The sequence below is a fragment of the Rhinolophus sinicus genome, chromosome 8, assembly GCF_057876585.1.
Source record: "Rhinolophus sinicus isolate RSI-liver-muscle chromosome 8, RSI-T2T, whole genome shotgun sequence".
In the NCBI taxonomy this organism is placed as follows: domain Eukaryota; kingdom Metazoa; phylum Chordata; class Mammalia; order Chiroptera; family Rhinolophidae; genus Rhinolophus; species Rhinolophus sinicus.
The window spans coordinates 10,156,413-10,178,725 of record NC_142508.1 but is presented as its reverse complement, the minus strand read 5'-3'; the positions used below and the strand labels follow the sequence as shown (position 1 = coordinate 10,178,725).

At 41.7% G+C, this 22,313-nt stretch overlaps 1 protein-coding gene across 1 annotated transcript in view; it reads right to left on the bottom strand.

Annotated features, from left to right (window-relative positions):
• The window catches only part of ZC3HAV1 (zinc finger CCCH-type containing, antiviral 1), a 48,170-nt gene that overhangs the window by 20,553 nt on the left and 5,304 nt on the right, over positions 1 to 22,313 (bottom strand). Inside the window, exons 3-8 of the mRNA XM_019750407.3 lie at positions 14,495 to 14,630; positions 11,641 to 11,893; positions 6,996 to 8,105; positions 6,488 to 6,589; positions 3,855 to 3,978; positions 1,916 to 2,090 (exon numbers count right to left, since the gene is read on the bottom strand). Coding sequence (XP_019605966.3) covers positions 1,916 to 2,090; positions 3,855 to 3,978; positions 6,488 to 6,589; positions 6,996 to 8,105; positions 11,641 to 11,893; positions 14,495 to 14,630 — 1,900 coding nt within the window. The remainder of the gene's footprint in view (positions 1 to 1,915; positions 2,091 to 3,854; positions 3,979 to 6,487; positions 6,590 to 6,995; positions 8,106 to 11,640; positions 11,894 to 14,494; positions 14,631 to 22,313) is intronic.

The window sequence follows — 22,313 nt, the reverse complement described above, 5'->3', positions numbered from 1 at the left end:
CTCTAAATACTCTGCTCTGTACAGGGGGTGAAACCAGGCCTTCAGAGAGCTGCAAACTGGGACTAAAACACACGGAACCGTGAAAACCAGGCTGCTCATTATGTTTGCATTCAAATCTCCTGGAACCACCATTTTTATTTCAATTAGATAGCCAGCAAGAAAACACCAAATCTAGGACCTGTTTTTCCTTTTTTTCTTTTTTTTTTTTAGTAACAGGAGAGCCAACTCAATTTATATAATGATAGTTAAAATTAATATGAGACAGCATGCATTTATTCACATCTTTGAGAACATGTGCCACAGATTGAATGAATACAACATTTTATATGTTTGCAGGTTGCAAGTCACATTCTAAAACTCTGCATTGAATACAGACTGAATGTCCCAGGGAGAACTCTGTGTTAAGTTTCTTTATGTTTTACTAGGGAACGTGAGCAATGGAACTTGTGTAAATTTAAATATCATCTATTTCCCACTGAGAGTTCTCTTTCGTCTCTAAGACCCTGATATCACAAGAATGCAAATGTTTCCCAACTCTTTTCTCTTATCTTACTGAAAATTTCAAGTATTTGACATAAGAACCGTTGAGACCTATAGTTTATTTTTATTTTAACCACAGCGAATTAACTTGACTTTATAATTTCTATTCCACAAGCACCTCACAGAATCACTTCTAAGAAACTGCACTGTCAGTATTCTTGAACATAAAAACAACCTGTATGAAGCCCAACATCAGAGGAGTTTCCACAACGAGGTGCCCCAGAGGGCACTGCAGGACAGCGGAGAGCAAAGAGGAAGGAGACCCAGAGACCAGGCTCTGAGCCCCTAGCCTATTTCCACAGGGCAGCTGTGTGTGACCAGTGTGCTCCCTGCTGCTACGTGGTAACATGTACCTGCTGCTAAGGCAGCTGGGAAACCACAGTGTTGCAGTAGTAACACTGGGACTCACCAGAGCACACACAGTCCCCTCTATGTGGCCCCACAGGAGACGTTTCCTCAGGCTCCACTCACAGAAAAAAGTAGTGTTTCTCGGGAGCCACTGGGGTGTTCTTCCCGTAGAAGGGGAACTTGTAACAGCTTGTGTTTCTTTGTTCGCTTTCGCAGCTCAGAGCCAAATTGATGGCTCATCGACTTCTAACTTTGTCAAACCTCATGCTGGCATTTCCGTGTCCCTGCTTTGTCTTTGACTTCATTTTAATCTCTTTCTTTTATTTTCTCTGCCTCATCAATCTGCTTTCAGTGCCTACTTAAGTTCTCTCTCTCTCTCTCTCTCTCTCTCATCCTATGAATCAAAGGGAGAAAGGGACACTCCCTAGGCAGTAGTTCTATTCAGTTGGTGCAAAAGTAATTGCAGTTTAAAAGGTTAAAAAACAACTGCAAAAACCGCAATTACTTTTGCACCAGCCTCATACTTATCTAAACTTCTATTCCCCAATTAGTATGTCCCTGTGTGACTGACTAAGCCTAGAATCTTCCAGGTCCAGTCTTTAAAGTGCACCTGAATCCAGACTCTGACTGAATCCTGGTGACCATCCAGATCAATCTTCTGACTCCACTCTCGCCTTTTCTGGCTAGAAGCAGTAATCTCTGTACCTTTGTTTACCAATACACAGAAAGCTAGCTCAAGGTTCCACCCCAGTCACAGAGAGTGAAGAAAGAGGGACAGGTGGCTGACTCATGTCTCAAGCATTTCCTGAAAAATAATTAATATGTTTATGTTTATGATTGGAATCAGAGTACATGCGTGCTAAAAAAAAAATGCAAATACAGTTTGTTGTGCATAATACAAAAAAGCAGCACTTCTCTACCACATCCACTCTCCAGGGGTAACCACGTAGGTGTCATTTTAGTAATAGTTTTCTCCTGGAGTTGGCAAGTTTAAACACGCACCTCCACCGGAAAGAACGGGACTCACCTTCGTCCCATATTCAACCCATTCGTCAAATTCATTCCTCCAATACCAAATCCATTTTGTGGTGAAGACAGGATTTTGCGGCATCGTGACAGATGAAGGCGTGGAGTTACGTCGGATGGGATTTGAATCACAAGTCATTTTCTGGAAATTGATTTTATCATTTCCCACAAAAATGCTGCGGGGGGGGGGGGGAAGTTTAAAGTTAACAAAATGCTTCATTGACCTCTTTTTCCTACAATCTGGTCTTCCCTAAGAAGAGCACAGAATTAAATTTTTAGAGCTAAAAGGGATCTTCAAATTTTTTTGAGACAGCTCCAGGTCTTACTCATAAAAGGAAAAACTGAGATACAGAAAGGTAATGTAACTTGCCTACCCCACATTTTTAATGGTGTCCCAAAATGTATTCTTTCCTCAAAAAATATCCCCAAATAAAACTGTGTCCACAAAACAGTTGATTGCCTCAATGTTAGAAAGTGAGTCAGAAACTCATGGTAGGCCAGTTTTTTCAATTATTATTTAGTTATTAAAGTATAATCACAGACCTTTTCAGGGAGCCAGCAAGGTCAAAGTTATTTCCATAATACGAAGACATTATGTGCCCTTTTCACTCGCATATTCTCACAGGTGGACAGTGGAGTTTCCCAGAGGCTACATGATGTGTGACTTCACAATAAAGAGATTTCCCAAAGTATAAAACATTGTCATTCTTCTCAATGAATTTGTTTTGTTTTGGAAAATAGTTTATTTTTGTTATGTATTACACTTACAGTTAGATGCATAAAACTATGTGTAATTATATCAATATAGTTATATAAAATGCTATTTAGGTTAACATGTAATGAGTTTATTATTTTTAAATGAATCAGTATTTAATTTTTCTCAGTTTTTTATTCTTATTATGATAAATATTGGTAGCTATAATCCACATCAACAGAGCTCTTTGGGCTCTTCATTACATTGTTAAGACTTTAGAGGGGTCCTCATACCAAAAAGTTTGAGAATTATTGCTCTACCTCCTTGATCAGTGGTTCCAACAAGGAATGATTTGTCCCCCTGGGGACATTTGGTACTGTCTAACGACAGTTTTGGTTATCACAACTGACATCCAGTGGGAAAAGGCCAGGAATGCTGCTAAACCGCCCCACCTCCCCCCACAAATAATTATCTGGCTCCAAAAAAAGTCAGTAGCGCTAAGGTCAAGAAAACCTGCTTCAGGTTTACCTAGTGGGGGGAAACAAAATTCATCTAGAAACAAGAAAATAGCTGATGCCACCCTCTAGTGGCAAAATGCAGCAACAGAATCTGCACCAAAAATTCATTAAATCTGCAGATGTTGAAATGCATGTCATTTTTTTGCCCCAAAGAAGTTCCTTATAAAACTAGGATTCATTTTATAAATATGGTCATGTGTGGTATCACCCATTTAGGCCCTGACAGAAATAGAAATGTAAGGCATCCCCTTAGATATCTCCAGGATAGAGAAAACAGCAAACATGAAGGCACATGTAAGACGCTAAAGTATACAACAAAATTCTGCACTAGAACTATATGCAATTCATCAAATCATGTTCTAAAACTATGAAATTAAGCCACAGGCTCTTTTGAGCTAATCATTTAGTGCTTCCTAGACCTCTGCATTGTGTTTATTACTAAATACATGGACAAACAGTAACTAAACAAATAATAATCGTGTCACTGTTTATTCCACGTGAGTCAGCAAACAGTCCCAGAATCCCTAGTATTAGCCAGGCTGTATGACTTCCAATGTACCCAGCTTATGGGTTTGTTTGTTGTCTATTAACTCAGAGGGCATTTGCTCGTTTTTATCTCAAACTTGAATAGGATTCTAAAGGAAAATTTTGTCTTCTTCCCGTAAGCCTCACACTGTTTTCCTTTGATGATGTGGATCTCACAAGCCAGAGTCCAGCCACCAACTTACCTGGAGATTTGGGGGTTACAATAGGCCTTCTCAATAGACTCCATTAGCTGGAAGTCGATCCAGATATTTCCAATGCACACCTGCCACTGGTAGGGCAGGCGGAAATGAACTTTGCTGCAACCTTCTGCAAAGACAGAGAGGAGGTCTGAGGGTCTGTTGAAAAGGGATCCTAACCAGTTCAGCCAAGTTCACTGCTGATTCTCCCCCTCAAGGCCTGCTTTTCCCTCCCTGCCAGCCCTTGGGCAAGCACACTCACCGTCTACAGCTTCGCTTATGCTGGCTGCTGCCTGCACTGCCCCGTCCATCCCCGAACCTCCAGGTTCCTTTATTACCAGTGGATACTCCACAGAAAACAAAAATTCCCCACTCCCCAAAAAGTCACTTTACTCACATGGAAATTTGAGGTCATCATACATTTAAAGTTACCCTTTCTGTAACCCCCAAGTGGATAAGTGGAGACAAACTGCTCCCCAGCACAGGCCACTGCTTGTCCTTCCTTGAAGCCCGAGCCTGCAATCCGTCTCTTCCAGAAAGATCCCCTCGTTCATCTCACTCTATTATGATCTGTCTTGTATTATATTTTGTATTCCTTTAGCCAGGACTCAGAACTCGGTTTGTGCTTTTTTATTTATGTATTTACTTATTTTATGCAGTTTTTCTCATTTGTAGGTGGTCTGATGCCCTCTATAATCACAAACTCTAAAGAACCGCTTGTATCTCCTCTGCATGACTAGCGGAAGGCTGGGCATGCAAAAGATGGGCATTAAATCAATGCTTATTGAATAATGAATTAATAAGCACATAATGCAGGAACACAGAAAACAGTTATTCTTCACAATTTTTATTATGTCATGTTTAAATCATTTTGGAAACGTCCAAAAGGTATGCGACTATTGAAAACCAAAAAAAGGCAGGTTTAGACGTCACAGAAAAACCCACAACTGGTACTGCCTGAGACTTGGCTGATTCAAAAGTATATAACCATTTGTTAGAGTCCATACCTCATCCCCATTAGAATGACTGCTATTTAAAAAAAAAAAAAAAAAAAAACAAGTGTTGCTGACGATGTGGAGAAATTGGAACACTTGTGCGTTGCGAGTAAAAATGTAAAATGGTACATCTGCTGTGGAAAACGGTGTGGCAATTCCGCAGAAAAAAATTAAACATACAATTACCATATAATCCAGCTTGTGGGTATCTACCCAAAAGAACTGAAAGCAAGGTCTCAAGCAGATATTTGTATACCAATCTTCATAGCAGCATTCTTAACAATAGCCAAAAGGTAGAAATAACTCAATTATCCATCAACGGATGGATAAACAAAATGTGGTATATACATATAGTAAAATATTATTCAGCCTTAAAAAGGAAAGAAATTTTGACACATGCTACAACATGGAGAAACCTTGAGGACATTACACTACATGAAATAAGCCAGTATCACAAAAAGACAAGTACTGTGTGATTCCACTCATACGAGGGACTTAGAATAGTCAATATTCATAGAAATAGAAGCTAGAATGATGGTTGCCATGGGCTGGAAAAGGGGGAAATGGGGAGCTGTTGTTTAATGGGTATAGAGTTTCAGTTTTGCAAAATGTAAAGAGTTCTGGAGATGGATACGAATGTAATTAAGACTACTGAACTGTACATTTAAAATTACTAAGATGAGCAAAAAAAAAAATCTACGTTATAGGTATTTTACCACAATTAAAAAGGAAAACAAAGTTTTAAGTTAAAGGCTTGCGATTTAGAGAACGTAGGGCATAATCCTCCTTTTCAGACACAAGGCAAATGAATCTAAGACCACTAAGTGATCAATGAAATCAGACACGATGCCCAGGCCCAGAGCAGAGGCAGAAAGGTGAGAAAGTGGTTTAAGAGTGAGAGGATAGCAAGTTGTGCCAGGCACAGTCCCGTGGGAATCATTTCTATAGGAAGCCTGGTGGAAGGGGACAGTGACCAGGTGTGGCTCCTCAACTAGAATTACACACAAATCACTGGTCATCTTCAGCTCACACATGAGGAATGACTGCAAACAGCCCATGGCCCAGAAGAGAGACAATGCCTAAATGATAGGAAATGAACTTTGAAAATCTGGCTGCTAGGGGGCGGCCAATTAGCTCAGTTGGTTAGAGCGTGGTGCTAATGGCACCAAGGTTACCGGTTCGATCCCCACATGGGCCACTGTGAGCTGCGCCCTCCTTAAAAAAAAAAAGAATAAATAAAAAGTGTCTGCTAGAATACCTTTGTGTTTTGGATTTGCTATTTATTTGCTTGCTTTTAGTGCATGAAGGGATGGGTCCCTGATTAAGTATCTTATTTCACCTGAAACTGAATTGCAAAAGGAGAAAGTATAATACACGCCGTGGAGAAGGAGACAGGTGGGCTCGGCAGGGTCAAAAGCCAATTTGCCTATTTGTGCACGTAAGGTCTTAACATCTCTATTCCTCCAGATTCTGTAAAACAGGTTAAGGGCAGAACCTAGTCTAGGGTTACTGATGGGAAATTTAAAGAAAATGCATATAAGGTTCTTAGCACTGTGCCTGACATATAGCACAAAATCTCAGTAAATGTTAGCCATATTACTATTAATAAAGTTTCTGCTTCTAGAAAGACCTTAAGTTACTCACTCAGTTGACAACTCTTATGTATCAGGCTCTTAAGACAAATTTCCTTTGAGCCACAATCACCTGTCCCGGAAGAAGTGGTACTCGCAACATCCAATATGGAATCTATAAAACAAAAGAAGGTGCATGTGTGCCGATGTTAATGTTTAAAGCAAAAATCAGGATACCTGGTCTCACAACGGGAAAGAATAACTGAAGCTGAGGCCGTGTTCAAGAAAATTCCTATGATTCATGTGTTGCTCATGAGAACGCAGACAGCCCTCCGTAAAAGCAAACGTGAACATTAAGGTCAAACTCTTCCTATTCTTAATAAATGTAGCCATTTAATCCATATTGCTCTACTGGTTGGTCCTTCCATCTTCTACGTCAGTCTCCTCACCAGTACCACCCCTTAACGAAAACCCTCTAACTCTATGTCCTTTAATCACTGCTGGGGAACATCCAAAGAGAAACCACCAGCCACAACTATTCTGCTGCAGACTCAAGACATGGGGCCCCATTAGTGACTTACTCAGAGCACTGCCTGGGGTCCTTCTTGTAAGCTCACTGGTAGGGATTTGAGCAGAGTTCTGACCACGGGGCTCACAGATTGTAGCTCTACTGCTTGAAGAAGGTGTAGAAAGTGGCGCCTTGGGCAGAGTGCTGACTTGTGTGGGGGCAGTGGTCTCCCCAGGTGTGAGTAGGACCTGGCTTCTCAGACTCTGACTTCCAGAGCGTAGTGCACCATTGGCCCCTCTGACTGCTGATGGTAAACCAAAGCCAGTGGCACCAGCGTTATCAGTAGTTTCATATGTAACTTTACTAGAGCCATTTGACGTGTTGCGGATGGATGGAGAAGTCCATAATGTCGTCTGTCTGTCTTTACTGATAACAAATGCTATTCCCGGTTCAGCGTCATCTGTAATTTTGCTGATGGTTTGAAGATTAGCGTGAGTAGTTCCGGTTTCCTGATTCCTAGGTAACGAGTTTTCTCTCTGTCTACTGGTTGCCAGTTGGTAATTGAAAGATTTTGTGGAAGTTATATCTGTGGCCAGTCCATCAAAATGATTATTAAAAGTTGGGAAATGCTGGCCATCTTGAGTCCCACTTTTGCCCTCGATAGTCGTGTAGCCCGAGGAAAGCAGACCCGCACTCTTTCTGGTGGCTCCGTTGTCAGATGTTTGTGGAGAATATGAGGCAGCTTGACTCGGAGAATACAAATTCTCTCTACTGGTACCTTTGTCATTCAGCCAGCATGTGGGGTCCTTCCAGTTGGAAGCTGATGTTACATCAGAAGTGAGGGGAGTACAGACTTGATTCCCATAAAAAAAGCGCTCTGGGCTGCCATTCTCTGAAAACCTCTGGCTTCCTGCCACTTGACCTGTTCCTCCAAGATTGACAGCCTTAGATGAGACTGAGGAAGGCTGAGGGCCATCCTGACTTCCCAAATGCATAAACTTGTGGGCGAGACCCTCTATACGCACATCATCCCGGGGAGACCTACGGCCGATATGATCTGGACTGGGTGTGCCAGACCTCGCAGTAGAAACTGATGCAGATGGAAGAAATTCGAGTTTCTCCTGAACTCGATCTCTGCTCTTGCTTCTACCTCTGTGCGCCATGTCTCTGTGGTGTGAGGGCGCTAGGAGAAGGAAAAAAACAATGAAAATTAGAGTTAACATGATCGAGTTCTTACCACTGCTCTTCCAGGTTTGCTATCCATGTTCGATCAAATTACTTTTCAGAATATGGTGTAAAAATCCTGAGAAGGGCAGTTAGGGTGATGAAGGAATCCTGACATTCTGCTAGCACAGCAGAAAACACCATCCCACCAACTAGGAGAAGAGCTGCACGTGGCTCTTCTCCGCTTCTCTCCTGGACCTCAGATGTAGCCCCCAGGCCTTCAGACTCTTAGGTGGGGCTGTCCACTACCCCCGGGTTCGAGTCCACATTTACTGCTATGGTGAATGGAGAGACAGACTGGGGCAAATCAGGACGGATTTTCCAAAAATCATCTCGATTTTATCCATATTGTGATGTAGGTATGAATCCTCACAAGTTAAGGATTCACAAAATGTAAAACAAACCAATGAAACTATTGTCTAAAGGTCTAATTTCACTTAAACTCAGAAGTTTTCCAAAGTTCTTCATCTAACCCCTCCAAATGCCCACACTTAAATGAGCAATATCAAAAAGAAGTGGCCTCTCTCTAGAAGCGTGATGTGTCACACTCCCCAGGAAGCAGTGAGCGAGCGTGTGTGTGAAATGTGCTTATGTGGCATGCATGTGTGTGATGTTTATGTGTGGTGTGTGTGTGTGTGTGTGTGTGTATGTGTGTGTGTGTGCATGAGGGGTGCATGTGTGGGTAAGGTGTGCACATGTAGGCTACATGTTTGAGGGGTGCATGCACGTGTGACATACAGTTGGTGTGAGATGTGTCCATAAGTAAGATGTGCAAGTGTGGAGTGTGCAGTGTGCATGGGTGTGTATGTGCATGGTGTGTGAGTTGTGCTATTGTGTGTGGGGAAGGGGAGGAAGAGAGGTCCTTTTTCTCCCAAACCCAGGGGGCAGCAGGAAGATAGTAAAAGCAGACAACCCCTTCCTGTCAACAGAAAGTTAATGAAGTAGATTAACCAGAAGTGATCATAAAGACCTCTCTCACATACAATAAATTCATATTAAGAAATGACACCAAAAATCATCCCTCCAGATGTCCCCTTGTTGAGAGCACTGTGGTGTGGGAGAGGAGATATCAGATGTAGAAACAGAACCCAGCATCTCTGCTACTGTCTAGTGGTGGGAGGTCTCGAAACATGACTCTTATTTATTCAGTGTTACCCTTCATTCTTCTAAAAATGATTCAAGGCTGCTTGCAATACAAGTCACTTAGAATTTCCAAGACTGTTTTCTCATCCATGAAGTGAGGCTAATAATACACCTGCCTTTCTTTCTTTATGGTTTTGCTGCAAGGAACAATGATGAGATATTTCAGGTGGAAGTCCCTTATACACTCTAAAGCATTTCTCAAACATAAGGAGGTGTGATTGTTTATTACCACTTACAGAATCTTAGAATTATGTATTCTATTTGCTTCCTAAAATTCATCTCTTCTATATCCACCTCATAAAGACATTAAAAATTGCAAGTGTTCATACTATTAAACAATATAAAAATGCTTAAAAAATAGTACTGTTCCTTTCACACCCATTAAGACGGCTATTACCCAAAAAGGCAGAAAATTACACAGTGGTACAAGGAGGTAGAGATATTAGAATGGTAGGAATGTAAAATGGTGCGGCCACTGTGGAAAATGGTATGAAAGTTCCTAAAAAAATTAAACCTAGAATGACCATGTGATCCAGCAATTCCACTTCTGGGCCTATACACAAAAGAACTGAAAGTGAGGATTCAGAGATATTTGTACACCCACGTTCCTAAGAGCATTATTTACACTAGCCAAAAGGTAGGAGCAACCCAGAGTCCAAAGACAGATGAATGGACAAACAAAATGTGGCATTTCACACAATGAGTGTTATTCAGCCTTCCGAAGGACGGAAATTCTTATATAGGCTACAACACGCATGAACTCCGAGGACATTAATGCAAAGTGAAATAAGCCAGTCACAAAAAGACAAACACTGTATGATTCCACTTCGATGAGTTACCTAGAGTAGGCAAATTCAAAGAAACAGAAACTAAAATGGTGGTGAAACGGAGCTAGGGGGAGGAGAAAATGGGGAGGTATTGTTTCATAGGTAGAGTTTCAGTTTTGCAAAATGAAGAGTCCTGGAGACTGTGCACGCCGGTGTGGATGTACTTAATGCCACTGAAGACTTAAAAACTGGTAAGACGGTAAATTTCATGTTGTGTATTTAATGGAGAAACTGACCTAAAATGGTTTCCCTGCCACGTGGAACTGAACTAAGATGGTGGCTGAGCGGAAAGAGAAGTCCCCAGCCTACACCCCAGCCCACTTCCGCATAACCCCCTCCAGCCACACTCCGAGTCTATCACCAGATGACACCTACCCCTTCCCCAACTCAAGGAAGTCCCCAACCCATAAAAACCTGCTCAAAACCTTGCTAGGGGCTCAGTCTTTGGGAAGGATCCCGCTGAGCCCACAGGCGTAATAAAGCTGACTCTCCTAACTCTCTGAGTGCCGCTTGGGTTCTTTCCGGTCCTGGTATCCGTAACATATTTTTACCACAATTTTTTTAAATTCTCCATATTTTTTAAAAGAAAGGAAATTCCGACATGCCATTACATTGATTAAATGAACCTTGAAGACATTACGCTGAGTGAAAACAGCCAGTCGCACAAAGACAAACCCTGTATGATTCCCCTTCTAGGAAGTTCCTAGAACTGTCAAATTCATAGAGACAGAAAGTGAAGTGGTGTTTGCCAGGGGCTGGGGGAAGGAGGGCATGGGTTATTGTTTAATGGGGACAGAATTTCAGTTTGGGAAGACGAAAAAGTTCTGGAGATGGATAGTGGTGATAGTTACACAAAAATGTACTTAATGCCATTGATCTGTCTTAAAAATGGTTAAAATAGCTCATGTTACGTTATATTTCACTACAATTTAAACAGTAAAAACATACAAACTTTTTAAAAAGCAGTACTGACGACAATTCATTAAATTGTATATAGTTTTATATTAATGCTAGATTCCCTGTATTAATTGCATTGTGGTTATGTAAGAGAATGGCCTTATTTTAATTTAAGGGAGAACATGCTGATTTATTTAGCTGTGGAGTATCCTGATGACTGCATATGTCAAACACTTTAATCACAAAAATGTTATGTGTGTGTGAGTATCTACCTGGACACATAGCGAGAGAAAGCAATAAAACAATTGTGACAAAATGTTAACAACTGGTGAATCTAAAAACATTTTATGGGTATTTTTCCATTAAAAAAAAAAGCTCTATCCACTAACTTTTAGAGAAACGATAAACATTTTAAAAACCCGGTGGGGGGCGGGTGGAAAAGGGCTTAGCATGAAAATCAAATCGCATCATCACACATATACTATGATTATAATTACATAAAATTTGTGTATGAAGTGTGGACAGGGTCTGAGAAGGAAAGTTTTCTGTGGTGGAGGAGAGTGATTCTGGGTCAAGTTTTTCTTTCCTTGTGATTTCTGTTACAATTGAAAAGTAGAAAGCATTTACCTCGGAACCCGGAGGGTTTCTTCCGGTTGTGCTTGCTGTTGCAGATGTCCTGGATATTTTGGACCACGTCCGGGGTCAGCCCGTGTTCCCTCATGATCGCCAGCACCTTCCTGTCCATCAGGTTATGAGACCTGAGGCAGTTGGCATAACCGCAGTTCCCTCGAGTGAAGTGTTCACAAATGTGGAGTCTTTCACATGGTGGCTGCTGGCTACAGATCTGCTTTCGACCTTCCCCCTTGTAACTTTTGCAGATCTACAGAAGAGGGAAACAATAGCCAGAGACAAAACACCTTCACCGTCTGCCACACAGTCATTAAGGAAAGTTTATGTATCCACAAATTTCAGAAGCAAACAGAGATATACCAAAGGAAAACAATGTGTGTGTATTCCACAGACTTTGATGAATTTGCATTCAATCGATCATGTCTTTGGGGCAGAAGAAGCCTGTAAACTAACTAAAAGAAACGTAAATTTGATTAACCCTTTGGAGGAATCAAATTAAGACAGACAGCTACAGATAGGCCCAAACAGGACCCAAAGTGAGCCCTATATTATAAGGGCACCCCAAATAGGAAGGGCTATCTTTGGACATCAACTCATTCTGCTATCAAAAGGACAGGGTCTTATCAGCAATGATTGAAAATCCAGAATCTAGTCTCTGCTAGGCAGAACATGGCAAAGTTTCTCAAAAGACCAACCAAAGAAGATAATTTTTATATTTCTATGTAAATATATATATCTACCTACCTAGCTCTACAGAGATGTAGTTCTTACTGGAAGGAGGGCAGAAGAAATATTAACTCTGAGGCCAGACCACGTGACGCAGGACTGGAATATGCTACTTGAAGTCTGCAGCCCTACAACCACCTCACCTGAACTACTGACTTACTCCCAGCCTGTTTCCCTTGTTGTCAAAGAAGAAAATATTTGCTCTGTCTGCCTAAACCACGCTGTTCAGCAGATTAAATAATAAAATACGTGAGTGTGTTGTACAAAATCTACAATGTGATGCAAATGTTTAAAGCATGACCTGAAGAATCTTAAAGAGCACAACATTTGTAAGTTGTTTCAGTAGACAGCAAGCCCGCTCCACACGGTTCACTGGGACTTATTTAGACGGCAAGCACATGGATTCAGACTCTCGCAACAACAATTCAGCCCCCTCGACAGCTTCTCAAAGGAAGAGCAGCCACTCCTTTTATTCTCTAGGGACTTGATATAAAAAGCCCTTGGTGATTTTAGAGAACTGAATCCGAGATCAGACCTGATGAGTGACCTTTTCAAACCTCCAAGTTTAAAACTAGACTACAGGTGGACCACGGGTCAACACTCTTCTCACGTGTCATAAATCTTCATATTGTCATTCCTTCACATAAAAAGGAAAGGAGAGATGCCTCTGTTTGTCAACAGGACATTTATCGAGGTTGGTGTGTAAGGCATTTTCCCCATGCTGGTAGCCACGGGGGAACTGGGCTGGCACATAGGCCAAGGGCCATAGATATCCCAAAACAAGATCTCTAAACCCTAGGCTCCTGGAAACAGAAAGAGACAAAATCCAAGTACCCAGATGAAGAAAATACACGGGGTGGGGAGAGGAAATGAGATATTTCCCTCCCCTACTTCCCCTCCCTGAACAAATGTGTATAGAGTGCTTTGCTTAGAGTCAAAAAGTATGTAACCCTCTACAGGTCCCTAATAGCTATGTTGTCATATATAAAAGCTCATCTGGATTTCAACGTTGCTTGTCTTTTCTCTGTCCCTTCCACTGACCCCTCTTGGGCCTTCCATTATGTTTCTGTGCCTCTCTATCAGTGTGAGGCTAACTTCTCTACTCAAACATTTCTTTTCAGGTCAGATCCCATTCTTTAAACAGCATCCTCTAATTTTCAAGTCAATATTCCAGTGTGGAGGGAATTTTAATTATCAGCCATTGTCCCTATCTTTCTTCTAGTAATAGAAGCTCCAGAGTTTCAACTGGACACAAGGTTACCAGCCAGAAACTACACTTCCCCACCTCCCTTCCAGCTAAGCGTGACCATGTGATAAGGTCTGGCCAATGAGATGGGAGCAGAGGCGCTGAGTAAAATGTCCAGGTGGCATCTTTTAAACAGGAAATTGCTTGCCTTCGACTTACATCCACTTACTGACCACTGGGCTACATGCCTACCTACATCCAGGCAAGACCAAGAGTCGTCAAACTTTTTCTGTGAAGGACCAGGTAGTAAATATTTTAGGCTTTGCAGGCCAGTCAGTCTGTTGCAACTACTCAACTCATCTTTGTATGGAGAAAGCAGCAATAGACAATACGTAAGTAAATGGGTGTGGCTGTGTTCCAATAAAAGTTTCTTTATAAAAATAGATGTCAGGCCAGATTTGACCCATGGGCTATAATTTAATGACCCCCGATCTAAACTATCAAGTGATAGCAAAATAAAATTATATTTCATTTGAATCACATGTTGGGGTCTCTTTGTTACAACAGCTTAACCCATATCCTTAACCAATATACCCTGTCATTTTCTAAAACTTCAATGCAAAGCCCACCTCTTCCAGAAGGCCACCCTGATGGAAAGCATCCACGAGTCCCACTACTATGTCTTCAGATCATAGCTGTTCACACAGGGTTCCCTAGCAACCTAGCAGAGAAGGCATTTAGACTCAAATTCTTGTAAAACTTCAACAAGGAAGGAAATTGCTGGAATCTCCCAGATCACTCAACAACACCCACCTGTTGGTAGTGCCACCTGCAGAGCTCTGGTGCTGAGTTTTTTCCTGCTCCTACCCCAACACATCCAGGACACAACACTGCCAATGATATTCTTCCAGTTTTTTACACCCAGGAATCGTAACTTACCTCAGGCATAAAGAAAGGGTCGCTTTGTACAAGAAGCACTGCTAATTCTTCTTTGTTCAGTCCAGAGAGCTGATGATTTTTCAGGATTCTGAAGTTGTCTTCCGAGAGAACTTCGTGAGAATATTTGCATAAATTCCTGGAAGAAAATGACAATTGTTCAGCGTTTCCAATTCACCAAAGTAAAGAAAAAGAAATCATCCAGGGAACTTTCAGTCAGTAAGGCTCAATACCCATATCCTTCGATAACTAATACAGGTCGGTCCAGCATAAAGAACACACTTTAAAAATATAAATTGATGAAACATCTAGATGGGAGTCTGTGTGAGTATTTTTTTCCCCAAAGTATACACATCTATACTTTAAATTACTGTAATACTTCTTTAAAAATTATCTCATCTAAAAAAAAAATTATCTCATCTAGTATTTATTAACAATGTGAGAAGAGGAAAAAACTTAGCAAAGAAACTGAAACCAAATTATTTAAAATGACTGCCCCCAGATAACACATCTATGGACTGACAATAAAGTCAGTGGGAAAACAAAATTCCATTTATCAAACATTTTTTATTATGCGGAATTGTGTATTGCTTTATCTTTTCAATGTCTTATATACCAATGTATACCCGTATGATTTGTGACTACAAAGGAATGAAACAAGCTCTTAATTGTATACTTCAAACAACCCTAGAGCAAAAATGATAAAAATCCCTTTCAATTTAAGGCCTTGATGATTTAGGTCAACACTATCCAATAGAACGTTCTATGAGGATGGAATTGTTCTGGCATCTGAACTTTCCAAGATGAAAGCCTTGCACGGCTACTGAGCACCTGAAACCTAGCTAGTGAGATGTAGGAAATTTTCCTATTTTGTTTTATTTTAATTCATTTAAATTTGATTACCCACACACACCTGGGGGCTACTATCCTAAATAGCAGAGATTTAGATCTTTGCTATTCAAAGTGTGGAGAACCAGTGGCACTGCCGTTACCTGGTAACTTGCCAGAAATTTAGAATCTCAGGCCCCACCCCACTCATACTGAATCAATATCTGTCTTTCAACAACATCCCCAATAATTCAATCACATTAAAGCCCAAGAGGCACTGATTTAGATAAAAAGGAAATCCTGATAGCACTGATGTTTTCATTAGACAAACATAATTTGACAGTTATCATGTTCACATAACAAACTCATTCCACTCTTTAACTTACATATACCACCTAAAATATCACCAAAGTCCTCATTTATGATTTTAATCGTTATTAATATGATAGGATATTAATATTTTCTAGTTTGCACAACCATTATCAAATGGTCAGGTGGTTAGGGAATGGCCAGATTTTCACTATATAAATTGTGTGGCTACAATTACCTTTGTACAAATATAACTTTTCTTCCTTTACATTATTTTCCTGGGATTTATTCCTTTAGGAGTACTCTCCAAAGGACATCACAATTTTCTTGGCAGCTTGTGTTTCATTTTGATCTACTGCTCTCCAGAAAACACACCAATAATCTGTGAGTGTGTCTATTTCCCCACAAGTACACTAACATTGAGTTTTATCATTTTGTTACATTAATAGGTATAAAATAAACTTATATTTTTCATTTTCATTTAGTAAACAAATCTCTCCATTTATTCAAGTCTTGTTCTATTTTCCTTATTGAGAATTAAAATCTTTCTTTTAGTAGTTCTCTTTCATTTCCCAAATATTAAATATGTATGTTGCCACTGTTATTTTTTAGTTCTCTGTCACTAGTAGAAATGCAAATGACTTTACAAAATTACCTTCTAGTAAACAAAATTGACTTTGCAAAATTATAGTAAACAAAAATGCGAATTACTTCGCAAAATTATCTTATTGAAATTGATAATTTGATTTTAAACGTAAACATCTAAGGTAAAAGTTATTCTCTAAGAATTAATCTTTGAAAGTGACTTATTCAAGGGCTTGCTGCCTGTATGTAAAGCATTTCTGAAACCCTCTGGTAGATAGTGCCTTCAGATCTAGCTGTGGAGTCTTATATGAAAAATCACAGAATCAACAGCTATGTCAACCATCTGAAAACCCAACCAGCCCCCCCCCCCCCCCCCCAAACACCTTGCTTCATGGAGAAGTCAAGGGCAGCTGATCAGGCAGGCCTCTGGCAACAGCCTCTATCCTCGCCATTTTTTCAGGCAGGCCCTCTTCGAGCTTTCTCCAACCCGGTGTCCCTGGCTTTTAGTGTTTCTGGCGCTCCTTGATAATGCCCACCTCAGCTCTCTGCTTGCTTTTGGGTTCTGTGGTTTCAGATAACGGTTTCCCCACAGGCCCCACCCCCCAGAGCTCTCAGCAGCTGGGCTAAGGACTCCACCTCATCCCTCCCCCAACCTCCATGGGAGGAGGGATCTGAAAAGAACTACAGCAAGAAGGGCCCACCCTCAGCCCAAAGCTGAAAGCCCCTCGGTTATAGCGTTACCAGATGTGTCCGCCTCATTAGGCGTTTCACTCCATTGGCCATTGCCATTACCTCTTGCTATGAAGCTGAAAATGACCCTGTTCAAGCATCCCACCGCTAGCTAGACAGGTTCAGCCCTCTGGCTTGGAGACACTTGACAACTGTTAATTAGATGGAATTAAGAATCTTTGCTTTCCCTTTAGCTCCCGTCCAGACATCATGAACACGGAACCAAGACTATGGCACCGTGTTTGTCCTGTGGCCAAATCAGGGTCACAGAAGAGGACCCAGCCCTCTCCAGGCCCCAGAGAGATGCAGCATTGGTCATACCTGTCCTGTGTCTGTCCTGTTCTAACCAAGGGGGAGTGGAATACTGCCAAGGTCCCTGCAGTCAATATTTCCTCTAAATAACTAACGGTAGCCAGGCAGCCTAATGGGGACGCTTCTGCCTGGAACCCTGAGTGTCCAAGCTTTTCCAAGCCCACCCAAGACACTCATGCCTGGAAGAGAAGCCCACCCAGCACATGCTGCACTGGCTGGATCCTTGATGCTGCCCATCTGACATGAAGTTTGTATCTGTTATTTAATTGCCTCAATCATCCCATGAGGTTGTCAGAAATGCAAATTCTCAGGCCCCATCCCAGTGAGTCTCAAACCTCTATCACGCATCAGAATTATCTAGCGCGTTTGTTAGAACACAGAGTGTTGGGCCCCATCCTGATCCATGGGGGGTGGGGGGGTGGCGCACAGAAATCTGCATTTCTGCCAGGCTCCTGGGTGATGCTAAGGGCGCTGGTCCAATCCAGTGAGTACGCTTGGAGTATCGAGGCTCAAGGTTACCGTCTCCAGCCCAGGACACTGTGTCCTGCAGAAGGTTGGCTCACAGCCACAGGGACTCCCCACCTCCTGGCACAGAAAAGAGCTCACCTACAAACCATGCTGAACTGTCCAGGGAACAGCGAGTGTTTGCAGAACGCTGCCTGCACTTGGAGCAGATAACATGCAAACAGCGGGAGTAGGATAGAAGATGATAACTTCAACAATACAGCAAAGATGGCCTTGAAAGGGGCAGAACGCTCTCTCAGGAATCTCAGGCCGAAAGCTTCAAAACAAATGACCTTTTCACTTCCCTCTTCCAGCCACCTAACAAAATGTTATTTTAACCCTGGCAATGCACCCTCCTCCACACGGATGAGGCCTCGCCTGCAGAGTGGGTCTCATCCCTCCTTACACTTAATCATCAACTGGGGAGTGTTTAGAAATAACCTAAACCTGGGCCACACCCTCCGAGATGGATTTGGTCTGACGGGAGGTGGGGCCCCAGGTGACTACTGTGAGCAAAGGGCTGAGCAGAGCTGGCTGCACCTGTCAGATCAGCTTCTAAGTCAGGTCCTGAACTGGTGGGTCACCTCTGAGCTGTTGCACTCCACAAGTCAGTAAACACTGGCTTGGCTCTGGGCTCAACAAGCAGACCAACAGGAAAAAGATAATAACGGAAGGGAGTCTTACTTCTTTTACAGTAATTTGTATCAAAATACCCCCTTCCTTCTCGCCCTCACCCTCTCTGCTCCCCAACACCTCATGAGGGGTAGATAAAAAATAAAGAGACGGTTCATTTGTACAGACAACAGGAAATAGCTCACCATGATACAAATCAGGTGAAAAAGGAACCAGGATGTGTGAAAGATAAAATCTAGAGAACACAGGTCTAAAAAATAAAATGTCACCAATGAAACAACCCTAATGAAGTATTATTTTAAAGCCATGAGGCTCCTATTCTCTATGTTTGTACTTCTGATGTTCAAGAAATACGCAGGGGTGGGTCACCAAATCTGCAACCCCCAGCTGGAAGGGCGAGAACCACACAGACCAGTAGGCAACAAAGGAGCAGGGTCAAGAACAATGGGGAAAAGAAAAAGGGTGGAGCTGAGGAAATGGGCCTTCGGTGAACACAACTATTACCAGGAACATACCAGGTGTGAAAACAAGAGACCGCCAGATGTCTGCGTCGACAGGGTGCAACCAAGGGGCCGGCTGCAGGCCTCGCCTCCATGGATCTGGTAGGCTGCGGGACCCTGGGAAGCAGAAGGCCAACAGGAGGGGACCAGGCCTGCTGAGGACAGGAGAGGCAGGGGGCCTCCGCCAGGAACTGTGCATATTCTAGAGTCGTCCTGACAGTGAGGCGAACTGTGTCTTTGCCACCGAAAAAATCACCTGCCTATTAATGTAGACAAACTCCCCAGTCGTGACTTATTTCTCCAGTCCCCCAAATTAGTGGTTCCCAAACCTTGCTGCCCATGAGAAACACTGAGGGACTTTTTAAAAACCCCAATACCCAAGTCATACCCCACACCAGTTACACCAGAATGTCTAGGGGTGGGAGCCAGACATCAGTATTTTTTTGAAGATTCCCCAAGTGATTCCCATGTGCAGCAAAAGTTTGGGAACCGTCGGTATCAGGACTGAGAAAAAGTGTAGGAAGTGACAAAGGCCAAGGGTAGGAGGTGGCGGCAGTATTGCTAAAATCTTGATGATTAGAAAAAATAGGTCATCAAGGCTCCTCTCCTCACACCTGTTCCTTCACCTGCTACCACACTTCCCAAAATAAATCCCCTTGGAGGTTAAGAAGATTCAAATAAACTAGAGAGAAAGATTAACTGGTTAACAGCGTTTGAGGATTCCTTGAGTGAAAAAGGAAGGGGCAGAAGGCTGTTCTAGAAAAAAAAAAAAAGAAAAAGAAAAAGATAGAAAAGAACGGCTACTACAGACAAAAGTAAACAGAGCGCTAAGATGACCACACACACAAAAAAGCTACTTGCAAATAAGCAACTACTAACAACTAGACACCATGTAAGACAGACTTGAAAAACAAGCATTATGACTTACAAGGCCTGGAGACACAGAATACATAAAGAATTAAAACCATAATGAGGTACATTTCACATTCCTCGTATTGGCACAAATCGTAAAAGGCTGATGACATCAACTGGCAAGGATGTGAAACAAGCATTATTCATATTCTTCTGGTGGGATAAAACTTGGTATGCACACTTGGAAAATAATTTGGGATCATTGCATACTTAAGTATGGGAATTCCTCTGCTGGATACGTAGGGAACTCTTGCACATGTACACAAGGAAAGATACACCAAAATGTTCAATGCATCATGGTTTGTAATAGCAAAAAATTGAAAGCAATCTATATTTTAATGAGAAAACTGACATGTAAATTGTGTCCATTCATACAAAAGAAAGGACACATTTGAATGAACCAGTGCAGTCCCTCTTCTAAAATTTGTGGGGCTGGAGCAAGACAAAATGGAGGCCCACGCACCAAGTGTCTAAATACTTAAACCTAATTAATCCAGCTACAAAATGATTCAACAAAATATACCCTATCTTGACAAACATACTTTCATAATGACCTGGAAGGCCAAGTTGGAATTTAGAATTCTCAGACTCCTCAATGATAGTATATAGCAGAACGAAAAAAGTCAGCCCTGACTACCAACGCCAATCCACCACTGCTCTTCCCAGCCCAGGCTCTGTGCCACACTGCTTGTGCCATTCTAGAGGCAATGGACATGTCAACCAAGCTCCTTCCACATGTAGGGAGACCCTGGGGGAAAGCCCACACAGGCTCTGGAAGTGGGCTTGGGAATTCCAGAGTGCCAGGAACCCAGAACATGGTTTAGAACATGGTGGGGCTACGGGTTCTAGATGAGCATGATTCCTTGGTCCCATGGACTCCTCAAAAAGTCAGGACGCAACAGGAGGAGGGCCAGAATTAGAACCTGCAGAGCAGAGGGCACAGGTCCATCTTGCTCGTCTAAAGGTGGTACAGAAATAGGGCTCCGTATATCAGGGGTGAGTCTCAGAAACACCATGCTGCACAAACAAGAGGGAATAAAGCATTTACAAATCTAGTATTGATGTCATTTATAGGCTTAAAAACAAGCAAACCAATCCTAAATATTGCTACATACATATATGTAGAAAAATAACAACTGAGAAAAAACACACACCAAATGATCCAGCAATCCTACATCTGGGAATTTATCACAAGGAAATGAAATCGCTATCTTAAAGAGATATTTGCACTCCCGTGTTCATTGCAGCATTATTCACAGTAGGCAAAACATGGGAACAAAGTGTCTATCAACAGATGAACTGATAAAGAAAATGTGGTACATATGTATACAATGAAATATTATGCAGCCATAAAAAGAAGGAAACCCTGCCATTTGTGACTTGTATGAACCTAAATGACATTATGATAAGTGAAATAAGCCAGTCACAGGAAGATAAATATTGCATCACCTCACTGATACATGGAATCGTGGAAAAAAAAAGCCAAATTCATAGAAGAAGAGAGTAGAATTGCCAGGGATGAGGGAGTGGAAGGAATGGGGGGATGCTGGTCGAAGGGTACAAACTTTCAGTTATAAAATGAATAAGTTCTGAAGATTTAAGGAAAAGCATGGTGATAATAGTTAACGTATAGCTGAAATTTGCCGAGAAAGTTTATCTTAAGTATTCGCACCATCAAAAAAAGGGGTGGGGGTAAATAGATGAGGTGATGGATAGTTTAATTAATTTGATTAAGGGAACCGTTTTACAACGTATGTATATCAAAATGTCATTGTATACATTGTATACCTTAAATCTATATAATGTTTATTAGTCAATCATACTCTCAATAAAACTGGAAGAAAAATAAGAACATTATTTATCTCTAGTGATCACTTCTACAATGGGGGAGGTGATCAAGGAAGAGAATTCGGGAGGGGTTAACCGTGTGATACTCTACTTCTGTAGCTAATTTGTGGGTACATAGATATTTATTGTATGATTTACTTATTTTCATAAGACTTAAATATCACATAATAAAAACTTTAATGAGAATATTATTTTAAAATTGAAACAAAAGATACCATTTTACACCCTTCGTATTGGCATAAATCAAAAAAATAATACCAAGTGCTAGTTGGCCATAAAATGGGAGAAACGGGGACTCTCAAACATGAAAGCATAGGGCCATCCAGGTGGCTCAGGCGGTTAGAGCTCCGTGCTCCTAACTCCGAAGGCTGCCAGTTGGATTCCTACATGGGCCAGCGGGCTCTCAACCACAAGGTTGCCGGTTCAATTCCTCGAGTCCCACAAGGGATGGTGGGCTGCGCCCCCTGCAACTAGCAACGGCATCTGGACCTGGAGCTGAGCTGCGCCCTCCACAACTAAGATTGAAAGGACAACAACTTGACTTGGAAAAAAAAAAAAGTCCTGGAAGTACACACTGTTCCCCAATAAAGTCCTGTTCTCCTTCCCCAATTAAAAACCAAAACAAACAAAAACAAAACAAAACACAAAAACAAACCATGAAA